Source organism: Panthera pardus, unplaced genomic scaffold, assembly GCF_024362965.1.
Source record: "Panthera pardus isolate Hobbes unplaced genomic scaffold, ASM2436296v1 HiC_scaffold_6, whole genome shotgun sequence".
Lineage (NCBI taxonomy): Eukaryota > Metazoa > Chordata > Mammalia > Carnivora > Felidae > Panthera > Panthera pardus.
Window position 1 is genome coordinate 128,551,446 of NW_026526991.1, and position 18,590 is coordinate 128,570,035.

Sequence of the window (18,590 nt, forward strand, 5' to 3'; positions counted from 1 at the left end):
GCTTGTTTGTCTTGATTATATTTCACATTTATCTTGGGAAATCCTATTGAGAGACCTCGGTGGAGATCAGCAAGGAAACCAAGGTTTCACTTGATAGACGATCCCCTTTAAAACTCACGATCTGGTGTTTCTTTCACTTTTTCTTTAAATGAAGTCTTAGCCTGGTGAGATTTTTAAATTGTACGGAAAGCAATGCTTCCTCAAGCCTCTATACACCAGGCTCGAGTTTCCTTGGGATTTTGGCCCTGTGCCCCCCCCCCCCCACTGTCTGTATTTGTTTAACATTTATTTATTTTTGAGAGAGAGAGACCACGGGTCGGGGAGGGGGCAGAGAGAGGGAGACCCAGGATTCGAAGCAGGCTCCGGGCTTCGAGCTGTCAGCACAGAGCCTGACACGGAGCTCGAATCCACGAACCGTGAGATCATGACCTGAGCCGAAGTCAAACGATTACCCAACTGAGCCACCCGGGCATCCCAGAAAAGTTGGTTGTTTAACTCATTACTGTGCGGGGCGGGGGGCGGGGGGGCGTACGCACACACATGGATGCGGGCACCCTGGGGAGGGCGACCGTGCTCGGCTTAACCTTATACAAAGAGCTCTGTTGGTGAAACAGTTCGGAATGGGAAGCAAAAGAGGTTCCTGAGCTGACGAGTGTCCTCCCCTCCCCTCCCCTCCCAGCCCCAGTGCCTTGTCGCAGGAAGAGTGAAACAAGGGGCTATAGAATGAGATCGCATTACTTTTCATCTTGGCTTAATTGCGCGCTGGCTTGATTTAAACCCGAGCCTGCTCGAAGCCGACCCACATGAGCACAAATCCACTGCAAAGCTTTGGAAAGCAGCCGGCCCGGCCAGGGGATCTGCTCCCTGATAGTCTTAGCATTAGCAACCTTTTTATAGAGACTGTGCTGAAAGCAATGAAAAAATATGGGCTTGGGTGTCTGTCTGCATTTAATAATTTGTAAAGCCTTGTTTTGTTTTTAGTAAAGGAAACGTCCCTAAACCCAGCAGGGAATCAGCATCCGAAAATTGGAGAAGCCTGTCAGGGCAAGGTTAGCATGCATTATAAAGGTCTCCCTGTCTCTCTTAAAATAAAAGCAAAATAAGGGAAACCGAGCTCCCGCTTCTTAGAGTGTCGACACCAGCAAACAAGTTGGGTGGAAGAAATAACCTCTCAGGAAACAGATTGCTTCTGTGCTTGCTCAGCCAGTCTCCCGACTCCCCCGCAGCGAAGGGGAGGGAGAACTTTCTCAGTAACTGCCCCGCTCTTTGTCTGTGTCACACACATCACACACCCTCAGCTCCATCTCGAGGAGCCCCGTTTGTCCGCTGGGGCGCCAGGCGGCCCGAATGCCGTGCGGTGCGGCAGGATGTAAGCAACGTAAGAGCAGAAGGAACCAGGCCGACCCCTCCACGAGAGCTCAGCTCGTTAAAGCGCCCCTGCCCCGTGCGGGTCTGGTTCCATGTGAAATCAGACGAGTCATGGAGAATGGAGGGCTTGACTCAAACGCCTTCGAGGGGATGGTGGGAAATCAGTAGCCTCATTTTTGAATCCAGTTTGGTGCAAAACCACAGACACTTCGGGGTTCTAAGTCAAATGGCCAGGTTAAATCACGTTCCCCTCCTTTTTCTAAGTTTCGAGGTAAAAAAACGAAAGTCCTAAGAATATAAAACCCCCAGTGTATTGTGTTATTTATAGACAGGCTTTTAGGGAAGCAGATAAAAATGTTGCAGAATAAACACAAAACTACTTTGGAGACATTTGAACTACGTTCCCTGTTTTAGAAAACAGGGAAGAAAATCACAGAGCATTTCATACTCAGTATTTGGCCATTATGTTGTGAAACGCGTACAGTGAGGAGTTAAAAGTCCAAGAGTTCATTTCCTGGTCGCCTGAACACAGAAGGAAAGAGACCCAGGAGAGGGGGCTGCCTGTGCTTATACATTCACACACACACACACACCCTAGTCGCACACACACCCCAGTGCATCCACATCCACAGCCTAGTGCACACACACACCAGTACACACACACCCAGTGCACACACATACACTCCAAAGTATGCACACACACATATAGCAGTGGGGAAAGGCCAGATCAGTCCTCCTATAGAAAGTGGGTCCAGACGCCTGGGAGGCTCAGTCGGTTGAGCGTCCGACTTCGGCTCAGGTCATGATCTCGCGGTCCGTGAGTTCGAGCCCCGCGTCGGGCTCTGGGCTGACAGCTCAGAGCCTGGAGCCTCTTTCAGATTCTGTGTCTCCCTCTCTCTCTGCCCGTCCCCTGCTCGTGGTCCCTCTCTCAAAAGAAACATTATTTAAAAATTAAAAAAAAAAAAAGGTGGGTCAACACCTGGGGTCCCACGTCTGGGGCTGTCCCACCCGCCGGCCACTCGTACTGGGCTGCTTGCACAAAAGCTCTTTGTGCAGACGGACCGCCGAGCTCTTCTTATCAGAGCGGCCCCTGGAGTCTCTGTGCCCTGTAGACATGGACAGACGACTGGCAACCCGGGGCTGGGCTCTGCCTGGAAGCTGACCCTGTGCAGTGGAGATGCACAGCGGCCGTCCCGCGTTCCCCTGGTCCCTGGAAGTGACCCCGTGCTGTTGATACCCTGGCACTACCAGTGGAGTAGCCACTGACTCAAATCTGGTCTTTATTCCCAGACGTCATCCCTACAATGGAGCCTAGTTCTAATCCTGAATCATCCACAGACCTCAGCGTCAGCCAGGATCACTGTCACTGTGGTGACCTGTCAACTAAATTCAGTGTCCTCATACTCACACAATTAGATTTCTAGAGCTGAGAACACACAACAGATCTCTTTTAATGCCCTTGACAGTAACATAGATTAAAGTTTCAGTTTCTATTGAAACTCTGGAAATCCGTTTCTATTGATTTTTTGGTTTTGGTTTTGGTTTGTTTGGGTTTGTTTTGGGGTTTTTTGTTTTTTGGTTTTTTTCTTTTTTTAGAGAAAGTGCGAGCGGGGGAGGGCCAGAGGTGGGGGGTGGGAGGGAGAGAGAGAATCCCAATGCAGAGCCCGAAGCTGGTCTTGAGCCCATGGCGCTGGGATCATGACCTGAGCCAAAATCAAGAGTTGGATGCTCAACCGACTGAGCCGCCCAGGCGCCCCAAAGCACATCGGTTCTGTAAAGAAAGGACTGTTCTTACGCTTCTTCTGAGACATAAAATTGCGTTTCAGGAGCTCTTAGGTGCGTCACTAAAGGCGACTGTTTCGAATCTGTGCACGGAATCTGTGCACCACAGTGTGCGTGTGTGTGCACACGTGCATCCTGGAACTCAAGCGCGTGCCTTCCTCTGATTTCTCTTCTCTCTCCTGCTCTTGCACGTACGCAGGAGTTGACAGGCAAACTGCCCATTGAGTATCCCTTGGACCCGGGGGAGGAACCACCCATCGTTCGCAGAAGAATCGGGACGGCCTTCAAACTGGATGAACAGAAAATCCTGCCCAAAGGAGAGGTGTGTCCTTTATGTTGTTGGATTCTGCTACGTCAGCCATATTTGTCCCACGTGTTAGGGCTTCCAGACTTTCTGTCACCGTTTCTTCATTCTCCCTGATGCCAGATGCCTTTTCCCTTTTGCTCCGGGGTGTCTCACCTTTTAAGCTAGCTGGTTAGTCAGTGAGGGGCTCCCCTCCCTAGGATTAGTTACCTTGCTCCTCTGAACGGGGAGCCAAGTGCGTGGCTGCCTGCTGCGTGAACAGGGAAGCCAGGTGTGCTCCCAGGGGAGACAGAGGCAGGACGGAGCTGGGGACGGGAGAGCTCTTCCTTCCTAGAATAACTCTGTGCATGTTCGTGCCAACTTGGGGGTACTTCCTTTTACTGATTCTGGACTGATCTATGCAGGGACAGGTAAGGAAGACAGGGCACCACGCGGACTTCTCAGTAAGCATTTTGATTTCTGTGGAAGTTGTGTGTGGAACATGATAGGCCTGTCACAAGTGGCTACGTTAAGCTTGGGAGAACATCCCAGCAGCACACACGTGGGCCTGTCTTTTTAAGGACTTCCCGACCCTTTGTTACTGGGAGCCCAGCACAGTGTGGAAGAAAACCAGCAGAGAAGCAAACGGGTGCAGGCACCCCGTTGTCGGGGGGAAAGACAGTAGGGTCTGCCCTTGGTGGCCTTAACTTCACCTTGCTGCGAAAAGTGCTACCAGACTTTCAGCAAGATGCTGGGCCCTCCTAATGTCACTCGTCTGCTTTTAGGGGACCCACTGAAGCTTTGCTTTTTCATCCTCTTTGGCACTAAACGTTGGTGGGGGGCTGGGGCTGGAGAGGTCAGGACTGGGGAGGGGGGCGGGGGGAGGGTCTTGGGTCTCCCTCCGGTTAATAAGCTATCCAGCCTCAGACCAAGAGAGATTCAAGGCCAGGCAAACCTTTAGGCCTCAAGGCCATGTCCAGGAAATGTCTTCCCAGATTTATTCTGAATGAAGCTACTGATGAAAATGCTCTTGAACAGAGGGCTTAAAAGAACAGGCATCAAATCCAATGGAGGAGGGAATGCCACGTATGTGTTTAAATGCACAGACTCTAAAAAGTGATTGGGGGGAGCTCACATTCTTGTGTCACACCCGCGGTGGGTGAGTGTGAGGGTGAATCCCGAGGGGACGCGAGTGCCCTGCAGCCGCCAGCAGGGGATCAGTCTGAGATTGGCACTGGCGGCTCCCCGGGGGGACTGGTGGACACATCAGAAGCTTCATCCACATCACAAGCTGCTCTTCCAGAAGATGAACTTCCCAATCCTTACATCTCTGAGCCTGAGAAACACTTAACTTGCTACTTAACCCCTGCTTAATCGTGCTCAGCGACCAAGAGTTGCTGAGCAGAGAGGAAACAGCGGAGGTGCATGGCTGTGGGTGGGCCCTGGATTTTATCGGGGTCAGGACGGGGGTGAGGGTGGGTGGGATTCAGGACACCACCTGGTTGGGCATTTTTCAAATACGGCTGTCGGCAGGATTGCCTGAGGAACTGCCATGCCCTTAGGCCGGACAGACGCCTGGCACTAAACTTACAAGAGCAGACCCCACCTTAGCGAGCGCACCGTTGTTCTTCCCGCAGCCCCGAGGGCCTTCTCACCAGTGGCTCCCTCACACTGTCCAGGAAGAGAGGACTGTCCTTTCCTGAGAAGCTCATGTGCAGCCCTGTCTTCCTTACCTGTCCCTGCATAGATCAGTCCAGAATCAGTGAAAGGAAGTACCCCCAAGTTGGCACGAACATGCACAGAGCTATTCTAGGAAGCGAAGAGCTCTCCCACCCCCAGCTCCGTCCTGCCTCTGTCTCTCCTGGGAACATATTTGGCTTCCCTGTTCACGCAGCAGGCAGCCACGCACTTGGCTCCCCGTTCACACAGCAGGCTGCCATCTGGACAGGCAGCGCCGCGGCTCTGTGCTCGTCTCTGCTGAAGGGGCGAGAGCGCGTCCTGGGCTCCCACACTGGGGCGGGTCTGGGGCCAGGGCTCTCCTAACCACCGGGGAGCAGCTGCTAGCAGGAGTTACCCGCACAGAACAGCCTTTGTCCTCGGCGACTTGTTTGTTTCAAGACCCCGGGCGGGAATCCATTTCCATATTCTTCTCCCTCCGGGGAACAAGTGCAGCCAGCCTTGGAAGGAACCGGAAGGAGTTTATCAATCTCCTGAACAGCTCTGTGTAATCTTCACCTCCTCCTCCCTCCTGGGCCCCACTCCCCTCAACAGGAAATGAATCCGGCTAAGAGTTCTGTGTTGGATGGAGGCTGTCGGCCCGGTGCGTGCCTCCCACAGGCGAGCCTTTTTTATCCGGCCCTGAGCTGGAGAGATCTGTCCATCCCGACAGACGTGGTGATGGGTTCCCACGTGATTAGGTCGCTTCCTGTCACGTTTTTGCAAGGGTGGGGATCGCCTGGGGCCTCCCTGGGCCTCGCGGGCAGGTACTTGAACACCCCTCTGCCGAGCAGCGGAGAGGCGGCGGGGAGCACGCCATCCCCGTTCAGCTGCTGCGTCCGACAGGCTGTTTTCTGGCAGCCACAGCCGGCAGGCCAGAGGGAGGTGCTCCAGGGGAGGAAGGAGAGCGCCCTGAAGCAGGGCTGCTGCGCCCCCCTGTCCGCGCCTCCGAGCCCAGAGCTGCTGAGAACAAGCAGGTGTGGGCACGGCCGGAGCTGGCACGAAGGGCTTCCGAGAGAGATCCCGGTGAGCGGGGTACGTCCCAGCACAGAGGGCTCAAAATACGAGAGACAGAGGGCACGAGTGCGAGGATGGGGAGTCACACACATGTGAGCTCCTGTTGGTGAACCCACTGCACCCCCAGCCCGGGATGGTGAGAAGCACCAACCAGACTCCGAATTTCCACGAGGGCTTGGTGTCCGCGAACCTTGCAGTGGGGATGGTGGTAACCAAGGCAGGTGGCCCCCCGCCTGCGGCCGGGGAATCTGCTTCTCAATGATGCCACCAGTATGGAGACCGACACTTGTCTCCTAAATGTAACGGGAGCCAAGAGTCTCGAAAGTGGGGGTGCCCCAGGCACTAGCTGCCAGAGGTTTTAGGAGAGGGGCCATTGCAGGGTCAGGCGAGGTTGGGGCTAGGCCCCGGGCCTTGCTGATTTCCTAGGATGCGTGTCTCCCAAAGAGTAGGGCTCGCTGGCCCTGGGGCAGGGGTGGGGAGGCGGGGTCCCCCTGCCCCGCGTCCCACTGAGTGTAAGCCCGTGTCTCCCTCCCACAGGAGGCCGAGCTGGAACGCCTGGAACGGGAATTTGCCATTCAATCCCAGATTACAGAGGCCGCCCGCCGCCTCGCCAGTGACCCCAACGTCAGCAAAAAACTGAAGAAACAAAGGAAAACCTCTTATCTGAACGCACTGAGGAAGCTGCAGGAGATCGAGAACGCCATCAACGAGAACCGCATCAAGTCTGGGAAGAAACCCACGCAGAGGGCTTCGCTGATCATCGCCGGTCAGTGCTAACTAAGCCCGCTCCCCACAGGGGCCCCTGGCACCAGCACCAGCCCCGAGAGCGGGTCCACAGCTGGCTCCCTGCATGACCTGCGCAAGCTGTTTAACCCCCCGTGCCTTATTTTTGGTCCATAAAGTGAAGCTCATAAGGCCCGGTAACCAGATAGGAACAACACAGCGTGTTCAGGTCCACACAAGAGGATCCCACAAACCGAGCCGTCCGGATCCCTGTCCGCTGTGCCCTGGGAGAGCCAGCGGCTGTGAGCTACATGCTCTCATCGGCCCTCACCGGGAGCTAGGCTCAGCTAACCGTGCCTGCCCAGGTTCTGATGTCCTCAGGCACCTGATCACCCTGCCCGTGTCTGGAAGGAAAGAGGGTGGCTGGGGTCCGCTGCGAGCCAGCACCCCCGCCGAGCCTGTGTCCTCCACAGACGGGCTGTCTCCAAGGGCCCCCCTGTCCCAAAGCCGAACCCCGGGAGGACTGGGCCACCCCACTCTGATTGTCTAGAGTCCTGAGGTCACGACTCCTGGTCAGGAGGGTTTAGAAGCTCGGGTGATTACATTTGGCAAATGCTAGAAAGAACCCCCCCCCCCGAATCCACCCACGGCCGTCGAGTCCCCCAAACTGTTTTAATCCTTCTTTCCTGTGTCAGCAAACTCTTTGAAACCTACGTCAGATACTCCTTCATGGTTTACGCATGTTGAAAACACTTCTTCGGGAAGATAGAAAGTGGGATAGAGGTGACCAGGGGCTGGAGGGGGAGGCGGAATGGGGAGTTAGTGTTTCATGGGTACAGGTTTTGTTAGGAAAAATGAAAAAGTTCAAGGGATGTTGATGGTTGCACAGTAGTGTAAGTATACTTAACGGCACTGACCTGTTCAGCTAAAAACGGTTAAAACAGTACATTTTACGGCGTGTATGTTTTACCACAATTACATACGTATAAATCATATGTACTTATAACATACGTAGAGCACAATTGTGTAACCTTAAAATGTGGGCAAACGAGGGAAGCAAGGCTCTACCAGGGCCTCTGCCCCCCAGTTGCCCCCATCCCACCAAACAATACAAATAAAATAACTTCGTAGTTTAGAAAAACAAGAGACTGTAAAAAAAAAAAAAAAAAAAAAAAAAAACCTTTCTTCTAGGAAATTTGGAATAACCATCTTTCCCCATCCTGCCCTGTTGGCCTTGGCCAAGACTTTGTCACTTGCTTGCCCATGTCTTAACAGAGCTGCAGTCAGCAGTCAGCCAGCCTTTCTCCGTCTGAGGCCTCTGGGAGACCTCCTTGGGGAGGCCCAGCTCTGCGGAAACCTCCAGCACGGTCACCAGAGCCAAGTTTGGGAGGGGTACCACAGGGACAGACCTGTCACTGGTCGGCCCCAGAAGAGCCTGGTTTCCCGGCCTGCCCGGCCCCGGGCGGTTCTGTGAGCGCTGACAACAGAATTCACATTTAAACAAGTATCTGTCCCAGCGGCACATGGTCCCATGCAAATTTGCAGCCATTGTTTTTAAGTGCTCAAGAATATACTTTATTTTGCCACCGCCTCAGAATGTTTCTGCCACACTTGAATTAGAGGAATAATTACAGTTCTTCTTAGTTCCTTAGTCTGGTGTTTTATTTCTTTTCTTTCTGTTTTTTTTTTTTTTTTTTAAACATTTTCCGAGAGCAAGAGAGGCAGAGCATGAGTGGGGGAGGGGCAGGGAAAGGGGGAGACACAGAATCGGAAGCAGGCTCAGGCTCCGAGCTGTCAGCACAGAGCTTGACCCGGGGCTCAAACCCACGAACCGTGAGATCATGACCTGAGCCAAACTCGGACGTTTAATTGACTGAGCCACACAGGCACCCCTGGTGTTTTATTTCAAGAGCTAAAACACTAAACTTGGAACTTCAGACTGGGGCCTTTGCTCGTTTTGAACAGAGCAACTCCAGACAAACCACTCCCCCTCACTGGCCTCAGTTTCCCCAGATGTTAAGAGGGGAGGACTATTTTACTGGCTCCCTCTTGGGCACGTTCTCATGGTTAACTAGCACCTATAAAAATAAGCTTTGGAGAGATACAAGCCATAGTTAGCAGCCTGCGTTCACCACTAACGACTTAAGAAGTTTACGGAGAAGACATTTATTGCCACAAGACCAAAGCCAAGTCCTTACCTAGTTTCGCGTGTACCAAATACATAGCAGTTCACTGCCTTTGGTTGGGTTGGAACACGCCCTGAGATCGGGCCGGGAAAACGATGTGGCTTAACCAGGCCGGGCAGCCTTTATCCTGGATATTAAGCTGCTCGGCACGGCAGGGTCCAGTGAAACAAGAGTGCAGATGCGCAAAGACTGGCACATCGCGGTGTCAGGAGCGAGGGATGAGCTAATGACCCACCCCAGGGACTGTCAAAGGAAATGCCAAACAGCATTTTGATTGTACTCCGTGTGTTCTCTCTGATTAGAAAGAGGAGGATGTGGCACGGTCCCAAACGTATGATTTTTACAAGGAGGTCTTTGTCTAAGGGATGGGCTGAACTCATAGACTCTTGCTCTCTCTCTTCTCAGATGGAAATATTGCCAGTGAAGACAGCTCCCTCTCGGATGCCCTTGTGCTAGAGGATGGTAGGTTGTCCGTTTCCTGCTTCAGAACTCGGACACAGATTAACGGGGATTAGGCTGTATGCAGTCTGGCACAGCCCAGTGGGAAGACCAGAGCCAGGCTGAGGTGACAGCAGGGTGCCCCGCCAGTCCCTGGTTCGCAGCACTCACCCATTTGGGGGTAGGTGGGCGCCGCGTCAGCTCGGGTCTGTAGGAACTTCGGTATTTCCCATGGCCCAGAGGTAGGAGGTGAGGTCCATGAACGGTGTTCTCTGTTTTATAGTTGACAAAACCGCGTTTAAAAAAAATTTTTTTAGTGTCTATTTTTGAGAGCGAACACACGTGCACGAGGTAGGGAAGCGCAGAGAGAGGGAGACAGCATCCGAAGCGGGCTCCACCCTGACAGCAGAGAGCCTGATGCGGGGCTGGAACTCACAGAACCGTGAGATGATGACTGAGCCGAAGTTGAATGCTTGACCAACAGAGCCACCCAGGCGCCCCACAGTTTTAACTGAACACCATGTGCAGTTTCCTTTTGAGTATTCATAGTTTCTGGAGGAAAGACATGGTCTTTGGTTGGATCACAAGTCTAAGATTGAAGCCCACTAGGAAAGCCTGGGAGTAGCAGGAAGAAAAACCTTCCATACCTTCCTGAGAAATCTTGAAAACCAAAGAGAAGATGTCCCTTTAGATTCCTGGTCAGGCCTTGAAATTGTCTTCCTGTTTGCCATTGACCTCTGAAAACCCAGCGGTTATCAGGATATTTTCTTGGGAAATTCTTAGAAAAACAGAACTGATCCCCCACGCCCACACCACCACCACACACAGGGGTAGAAAGAATTCGAGGCATGGGACCATCTCTGAGAACGTTCCCGTGGGTTTAAATCAAAACTTGGGAGGCGAGGACATTGATGATATGGAAATCTATTAAAGTGCCAGTTAATTTTTCTGCCCTTTAGGAGAACCTCTGGTGGGCAGTGCTGAGTGGCTGTTGAGACAGAAAACCTTAAAAGGTCTGCCCGACACATAGTCATGATGGGAATTGCAAGGATGAAAATAATTGCTATTGATGTGGGGAAAGGCTGGCGTTATTTACCCAATGGTCTTGGCCCTGCTGTTAGCAATCAGGTCATAATATTTTTATCATCAGCATCGTTCTGCGGGTGGGGAGGAAGCCAGGCTGCGGGGGAGCAGGGACAGGGGCTTTGAGTACGAGCGATCCGGCCCTGGTTTTGGCCTCTGTGGACTTCAGTCTCTCCAGGCGAGGGAACAACAATTGAGTGAGATTCCTTTGTAAGAGAAGAGTTGGGGGAGGTACGTGTTGTTGTTGGCTAACGTGGGTGCATGGATGGCGACTAGTTTCCTCCTGTGTTCCGGACCCCCTAAGGGGCATCATCGCCTCAGTTGGACCATTGCAGGCTTGCCCCTCCTAGGGGCTCTTTGCTTTACTGATTTGAGGGGCGGGCGCATAATAGATGCTGGGTTTCAAGGTTGGGGGATGGAGAATTAGGCTTTGGATAAGAATACGAATTGTAAATGGACTGCGGGGCCAAGTGAAAGGTGGTTGGAGCTTTTGGGGTTTGCTTCTGTGTATTTTTTCCCTTCAGACCCGGCCCTCTGCCTTCACAATGAGCACTGAGTTTCCCCCCCCTCCCCCCCTGCTCACTGCTGTTCCCTCACCCCCCGAGTTGTCCACCCTGATTATCTTCCTTAACTCCTGCCTCGTCTCTCTCCCAGCCTTGCCCACTCAGAACCCTGACAGTTGACTAGCTCTCACACAGGATTTTCATCCTGACCCCTCCGTGCTTAGGAAGTTCCAGAGTCTTCCTAGGGCTTTCAGACCACATTCCCCACTCAGCCTGGAATCAAAGAAAAGCAGAGAGAGTAGATCCCTAGAACCGCCAACAGATAATGATGCGCAAAATACATAACTTTCTTTCATTTTTTTTTTCCTAACAAGTATTTATTGAGCATCATTCCAGGCACTGAGGTGATAGAAGCAAACACAACAGAACCCTCCTGGAGCTGAAACTCCCCCAGACCAAATTAGACGCTTAAGGTCTATTGAATGAAAACTTTACAACATGTTAATGACTATGTTTTGCTCTTTGGTATGAAGCAATCATTTGCTGTTGGGATTTATTGGCACTCAGGCTTCACTCCATCTGTAGCTAATCAAAAGTGAAACTTCTCTCCCCATTGAAGGCTGCTGCTTGAAGTTTAGGTTTGGTTCATTCTGGTTTGACTTGTCTCGGCAACTGGGGAAGCCATGGGGTGCGCTCGTTGCCTGTCTGGATTGTGGGGGGCGGGGGTGGAATGTGGTCATTGAGCAGACGCCTGTCTGGATTGCAGAGGGGGGGGGCAGCTGTGGGTGGGGGTGGGGGGATCTGTCTGGGTCGGTGGGAGGGACCCTTGCTCAGTTCGTCTCTCTCCATCTCTGTGCAGAAGACTCTCAGGTCACCAGCACACTGTCCCCCTTACAGTCTCCTCACAAGGGACTCCCTCCTCGACCACCGTCACACAACAGGCCCCCTCCTCCCCAGTCCCTGGAGGGACTCCGGCAGATGCACTATCACGGCAGCGACTACGACAAATCCCCCATAAAGCCCAAAATGTGGAGTGAGTCCTCTTTAGATGAGCCTTACGAGAAGGTCAAGAAACGTTCCTCCCACGGCCATTCCAGGTGAGCTGGGTCGGGGAGATCACATGAGCTCACGGGAAAAAACAAAGGGCTGTCCCAAATAGCACCCACAAGTTTCAGAATCCACACCAGCTTATTCCCTCCCTCCTGGGGCGGCCTTAAAACAGTGCTGCGCTCACAGCGCCCTCTGCTGCTGACCCTGTCAAGGTGCAGATCGGTCGTGCAAAAGGGAATGGGCGTTTGGGGCTCACAGTGTCTTGGCAGATGGTCTTAATGTTGTGAAATGACCCGGAAATTAACAAGGGAGGTTTAGGCAGCGTCCTTCTGAAAAGGCAAGAGAGAGTCTACTCCCAGGAATCCCAAAGTGGTTCAGAACCCTACAGCATCATCCAACAGGATTCCAGGGCCAGACAGCTGTAATCTTAGCCGTGCATTATCAGCTCATTACTCAGCTGATACTGCAGAGAGATTTTTGGAAGGCATTTTGGTCTGTTTCTCTGTTTTTCTCATTTCCTTTAATTACACCCTTTAAAGCTCCCAGTGGCTGTCCAGACAGGTAAATATTTGTCCGCTGGAAAACAGAAACTGTGGTTGAGGGCAGGGACTTCACAGAACAGTCCACTGCCTGTTATGCACAAGGCTGATGAGGGTTTCTTTCTTTCTTTCTTTCTTTCTTTCTTTTTTTCTTTCTTTCTTTCTTTCTTTCTTTCTTTCTTTCTTTTTTTTTTTTTTTTTTGAAGATTTTTATTTTCTAAGTAATCTCTCCATCCACCCGGGGGGCTTGAACTCACAACACTGAGATCAAGAGTCGCATGCTCTTCTGACTGAGCCAGCCAGGCGCCCCCACTAGGGTCTTGGTTTCACACTGTGGTGCAGGTCGGGGCCGAGGACCCCCACCCACAACTGGGGCGAAGGCTGAGAGCCAGAATAGGAATCGGGGGGGGGGGGGCGGGCAGACCCGGGCGAGCTTTCCCGACACCCACGCTGGGGTCTGCGGCCGGGCAGCTCCCCGGGAAGAGGTGCGGTCGTGTGTGGCCGTGACCAGCCTGGTATCCTCTGGTTTGCAGCAGTCACAAGCGATTCCCCAGCACGGGCAGCTGTGCAGAAGCAGGCGGGGGCAGTAGCTCCCTCCAGAACAGCCCCATCCGCAGCCTCCCTCACTGGAACTCCCAGTCCAGCATGCCGTCCACACCAGACCTGCGGGTCCGGAGTCCCCACTATGTTCATTCCACGAGGTGAGTGTACCAGGCCTTTGGGCCACCTCCGTCCCTAGACCAGACCTCCCTTTGTTAACCTGGGCGATTCCCCCCCCAAAATGGCCCAAAGAACCGGTAAACTGGGGTCAGGCCAGAACCAGTGAGGCAGGTTCTCGTTAATGCAAAGCGGGATGAAAAATCCGGGACGGCAGCAGTGAGCCCCCGTTAGCTACGAGACCCATTTGTATCCCCGGGTCTACGTCCGGGAGTCACCTGGGAAATCTCCAGGCTTCTGGAAACAGTGGGCATGGAGGGAGTTTCCTCTTTTTTTTAATTTTTTAAAAGTTTGTTTATTTAAGCAATCTCTACACCGAAAGTGGGGCTCGAACTCACGACCCCGAGATGGAGAGCCACATGCTCTACCGACTGAGGCATCCAGATGCCTCACGGAGGGAGCTTTCCTAATCAAAATGGAGGCAGGAGAGGCTATCCAGATCAGCAGGGAACATGCTGGAAACGGAACGACCTTGCACTGATAGGGGGTGATATTTATTCTCTAGTCTTCATGTGTCTTCCCGCTGAGGCCTGGACTTTTTAATGTCTCAGGGTGTAAATTCATTGAAGAGGAAAAGGAACTGGCAGAAGTGAAGCGTGACTCACTCCTGCATTTTCTGAAAAGAGGCACAACCAAAGCCATCATTTGATTTGATCAAATTGCGTAGGGATTTGCCTACGCACTGATTGCGTAGGGACTGTGGCTCCAAGGATGGATTTATATAGGATAAGATGGAGCTCGCCAGGCAAGACTGATTCATTCTTTCAGGCAGCATACTTGTCACTTGCCTGTATGCACCAGGTATCACCGTAGGGACAGAGCAGTGAACGAAACAGACCACACTCCAGCTCTCAATGGACTGACGTTTTAGTAGGGGAGAGTGGCAAGAAAGAAAAAGGTCTGTCCCGCGGTGATACGCACTAAGAAAAATGGACAGGGGGCTACATAGTGAAAGGCAAGAGTGACCATTAAGTGAAAGCATCAGGGCAGTTCTCTCTAATAAGGTGACATTTGCGTAGAGACCTGAATGGATGGGGTAGCCAGTTCTGAGGATACATCCGAGAAGAGCAAGGTCGGAGCCCCAGGGCCAGGCCTGCACTTAGCATGTCCCCCGGGGGCTAGAACGGCCGGAGCAGATGACCGAGACCGTGGAGAGGAAAGTGAGGCCTGAGCCCCAAAGAGCCGCTCGGTGGGGACTTCACGTTCTACCCTGAGTGGCAGAACAGGAACTCACCTCCTCCTGTACTTGGCCAGTGGGGCCGCCCTGAATGTCACATGTGTCCTAGCATCGTCCGCCCCTGTGACACTGATGGGTGTTTACAGTGTGGACTCATAAGCAGAGTGGATCATAGACAAAGTAGTGGCAAGAGGAGTGTGTGCAGCCGTCAGGTTTAAGTGTTAGCTGCTCCCGCCGCCCAGTTGAGGGTTCCGGGTGAATGGGAACCTACGTGGGTTTCCTAACAGTATCTGGTTGAACCCTGTGAAGTGCGCTAAGTCCGCCTTTCTCTTGCTCTTCAAAGACAGGGCATTTCATCTGATGGCACGGATTCTCCTGGTTCTCTTTGCATCTATAGAATCCTATTGCGCCATTAAAAAAAAAAAAAAAAAGCCAGGCTATTAGGGTGCCTTTCTAGAGGCCACCTTTCTGTGGGCGCCGTCCGCTGTCCCGGCCCCGCGCATACTCGAGCATCCAGTCGGGGGGATCTGCGGTCCCTCCGGCCCCTTGGCTTCGCCCGGCGGGACTCCCAGGGCCACCCTGCTCCCGCCCAGCGCTCCTAGGTGCGGTTCGCTGGCGGCTCTGGACGGCGGGTTCTGTCCTTGCCTGCGCCCACCCCGTCCCCCCAGGCGCCCCTCCCCGGGGCACCCCCACCCACCCGCCCGCCCGCCCGCCCGCCATCTCCCCGCAGGTCGGTGGACCTCAGCCCCACGCGGCTGCACAGCCTCGCCCTGCACTTTAGGCACCGGAGCTCCAGCTTGGAGTCCCAGGGCAAGCTCCTGGGCTCGGAGAACGACACGGGGAGCCCCGACTTCTACACCCCGCGGACTCGTAGCAGCAACGGCTCCGACCCCATGGACGACTGCTCCTCCTGCACCAGCCACTCGAGCTCGGAGCACTACTACCCGGCGCAGATGAACGCCAACTACTCCACGCTGGCCGAGGACTCGCCGTCGAAGGCGCGCGCGCGGCAGCGGCAGCGGCAGCGGGCGGCGGGCGCGCTGGGCGCCGCGAACTCGGGCAGCATGCCCAACCTGGCAGCGCGCGGCGGCGGCGCGCATGGCGTCTACCTGCACAGCCAGAGCCAGCCCAGCTCGCAGTACCGCATCAAGGAGTACCCGCTGTACATCGAGGGCGGCGCCACGCCCGTGGTGGTGCGCAGCCTGGAGAGCGACCAGGAGGGCCACTACAGCGTCAAGGCGCAGTTCAAGACGTCCAACTCGTACACGGCGGGCGGCCTGTTCCGGGAGAGCTGGCGCGGCGGCGACGAGGGCGACGCGGGCCGCCTGACGCCGTCGCGCTCGCAGATCCTGCGGACTCCGTCGCTGGGCCGCGAGGGCGCCCACGACAAGGGCGCGGGCCGCGCCGCCGTCTCGGACGAGCTGCGCCTGTGGTACCAGCGCTCCACGGCCTCGCACAAGGAGCACAGCCGCCTGTCGCACACCAGCTCCACCTCCTCGGACAGCGGCTCCCAGTACAGCACCTCCTCCCAGAGCACCTTCGTGGCGCACAGCAGGGTCACCAGGATGCCCCAGATGTGCAAGGCCACGTCAGGTGAGCGGGGCGGGGGTGGGGGGGACCTCCGGACGTTCTGAGATCGTTCGTTCCAGAAACCTGGGCTGTCAGACGGCTGAGACTGGGGGCCTCCGGGTCCCCTCTCCTTCACGCGCTCCCGCCCCAGCCCTGGCTTTGGGGGACGGAGATCTCAGAGCCGGTGGGGGGGAGGGGGCAGCGCCTCCGACCCTCCCCAGCGGGCTGGGCCAAGTCGCCCTCGGTTCAGCATCCTAGGTAAAGATGCGAACCCTGCCTCCTGCCGCTTCTTGTAAGGACAGACATCAGAGAAGCCCCGTGCTGACGTGGCTCGGGGTTTGTTCCAGTCAAAGGTGCATCTTTACCCTGGTGAAGAGACACTAGTACGTTGCAGACCCGAGTGGCCCCTTCCAGGGGGACACTTGTTCCAGGCAGGGCCTTGCGTCCTGGAGCCTTGGAACTGGGCCGTGTCCCCTGGGTGGGACCGACTGGTGGGGGGAGGGGGGAAGAGGGGGTTAAAGTCCCAACTGCTCCTGGGTTCCCATGTCAGGGATGTTAGGAGGTGACCAAAAGAATTTTTATAAAGTGCTTTCAGTACCTCGATACTACACCTTTAAAGCTTTCATAATTAGGCTTTTTTCCTTGTACTCAGAGCATTGAGCAGTGCCAGACCATAAAAAAGTAAAAACGGAAAACACCACCCTTTGCTTCAGAAGCTAGTAGCTTCTCTGGGAAAGAACAGCGGTGACAGCCACCCCCAGTGCTCAGCAGTGACCTCACGGCTCGCAGCACGCTCGGGCTGGGGCGGGGGGGGAGCAGGCAGGAGGCTCTGCTTAGACAGACTACAGGGAAAGAAAAGGGAGGCAGCTGAGACATAATAAAATGATTTTTTTAAATAGAAGAATAAAATGAGAGTGATCAGCACACAGAAGGGATTCCAAGTCAGGATCTGACTTGTGATGGGAAAGAGTTAAGTAAGGATAAAGATCGGGAAGGACAGAAAATGGGGTTCACCTTTGGGGAACAGGGGGGATTCTTGGGCCTTGGAATGAATGGGACAAAGAGGAGGACCGGCCGGCTGCCTGGGTGCACCAGGCCTCACGGCTCCCGCATTCTATGCCCCGTGTCCCCAGTGACTCATTCGTTTATTATGGCGGCACATTGGCCAAATGACAGGTTCCAGAGAGGAGAACAAAAGTGATTCAGGCAATCATGAAAGAAACCATGGGCTTGGAGGTCCTAGAACCTTCTCCGTGTTCCTCCTTCATCTATTAAAAAAGCCCAGTGAAACTCGCCCGGGACTTCGCAGGAGGGTTTGGAGAAAGAACGAATGAGTGCGTTGCTCGCATCATTTAAAAAACATGAGCCTCTGTAACTGTTCAGAGCACTAGCGGTCTGCCAGGAACAAGGAACCAGGAGTGTTTCCCTTCTGTCAAAACTGTAGCACTTGCCTGGTGATGAGGTAACTCTTTGAGAACATATTTTAGAAGTTCTAAACGTATTTCGAAGGTCTAAGAAGCTGTATCTGAAGTTTAATGAGAAAGATACTTTGGAGAAGACCGAATTGGCCAAAAGTCAGGGGGGGAAGGGGATCGCCCCCACTGTGACCCTGCCACGGGGTCATACCCAGCATCTCTGGAAAGAAGCTCCTTCACTGGACCTGTCTGACCCCCCCCTTTTCTGCATCACCCCTCCGCAGCTGCCTTACCTCAAAGCCAGAGAAGCTCAACGCCGTCGAGTGAAATTGGAGTGACTCCCCCAAGCAGTCCCCACCACATCCTAACCTGGCAGACTGGGTGAGTCTCCTGTTCAGACCTTCTGCCCCCTTCTTCCAGCCTCTAGAATGATCAGCTTTCCTCATCAGTTAGGAAGGATGTCCTAAACACAAGATCCTCGTTGACGGAAGGGTGTACCCACCAAAAACGTGAGCGTTTGTTCCTGGGAAACCCCTTCCTTCCCAAAGCAGCTGCGTGGACGCTGTTACCTCCCACCTGGCTCCTTTCCGTCCCTGTCCATGTAGATGGGCCAGTTCTCTGGGCTCTCTTTTCACCCTGGCGGTGGTCCCAGGAACGTGGGGAAGGTGGGTGCAGGAAGTCAAACAGCACTCCTTTGGGCAGAATTCCACGCGGCGTTTGATTTGTGTTCAGATTCTATCAGGCGGACTTCAGGGGGCGGGGCAGGAAGGGGAGAGGGGACTTGAGCTACTCTTGCTTCTCGCCCTGCCCCCACCTTAGAATCAGGCCACATCTGAAGGAAAAGGGCCTGAGGCTCCGAGCCCTTCTCTGTCCTGGCTCCAGCTGCTTGCTCTTAACCCACAAACCAAGGGGATCAGGTGTAGGTTCCCTGAGATCTTTAAGAAGTGACGCACAGCAAAGTAATGAAACCAAAATTCCGTTCCTTTTATAGCTGCCAGCGTAGGCATAGAGCATTCTAGTCTCG

At 54.0% G+C, this 18,590-nt stretch overlaps 1 protein-coding gene across 13 annotated transcripts in view; it reads left to right on the forward strand.

Moving 5' to 3' along the window:
• The window catches only part of FRMD4A (FERM domain containing 4A), a 607,025-nt gene that overhangs the window by 571,670 nt on the left and 16,765 nt on the right, over positions 1-18,590 (forward strand). For all 13 annotated transcript variants that reach the window (XM_053895512.1, XM_053895513.1, XM_053895517.1 and 10 more), the window contains 7 exons: positions 3,350-3,472; positions 6,704-6,932; positions 9,481-9,537; positions 11,959-12,196; positions 13,222-13,389; positions 15,313-16,175; positions 17,851-17,947. In XM_053895512.1, coding sequence (XP_053751487.1) covers positions 3,350-3,472; positions 6,704-6,932; positions 9,481-9,537; positions 11,959-12,196; positions 13,222-13,389; positions 15,313-16,175; positions 17,851-17,947 — 1,775 coding nt within the window. The remainder of the gene's footprint in view (positions 1-3,349; positions 3,473-6,703; positions 6,933-9,480; positions 9,538-11,958; positions 12,197-13,221; positions 13,390-15,312; positions 16,176-17,850; positions 17,948-18,590) is intronic.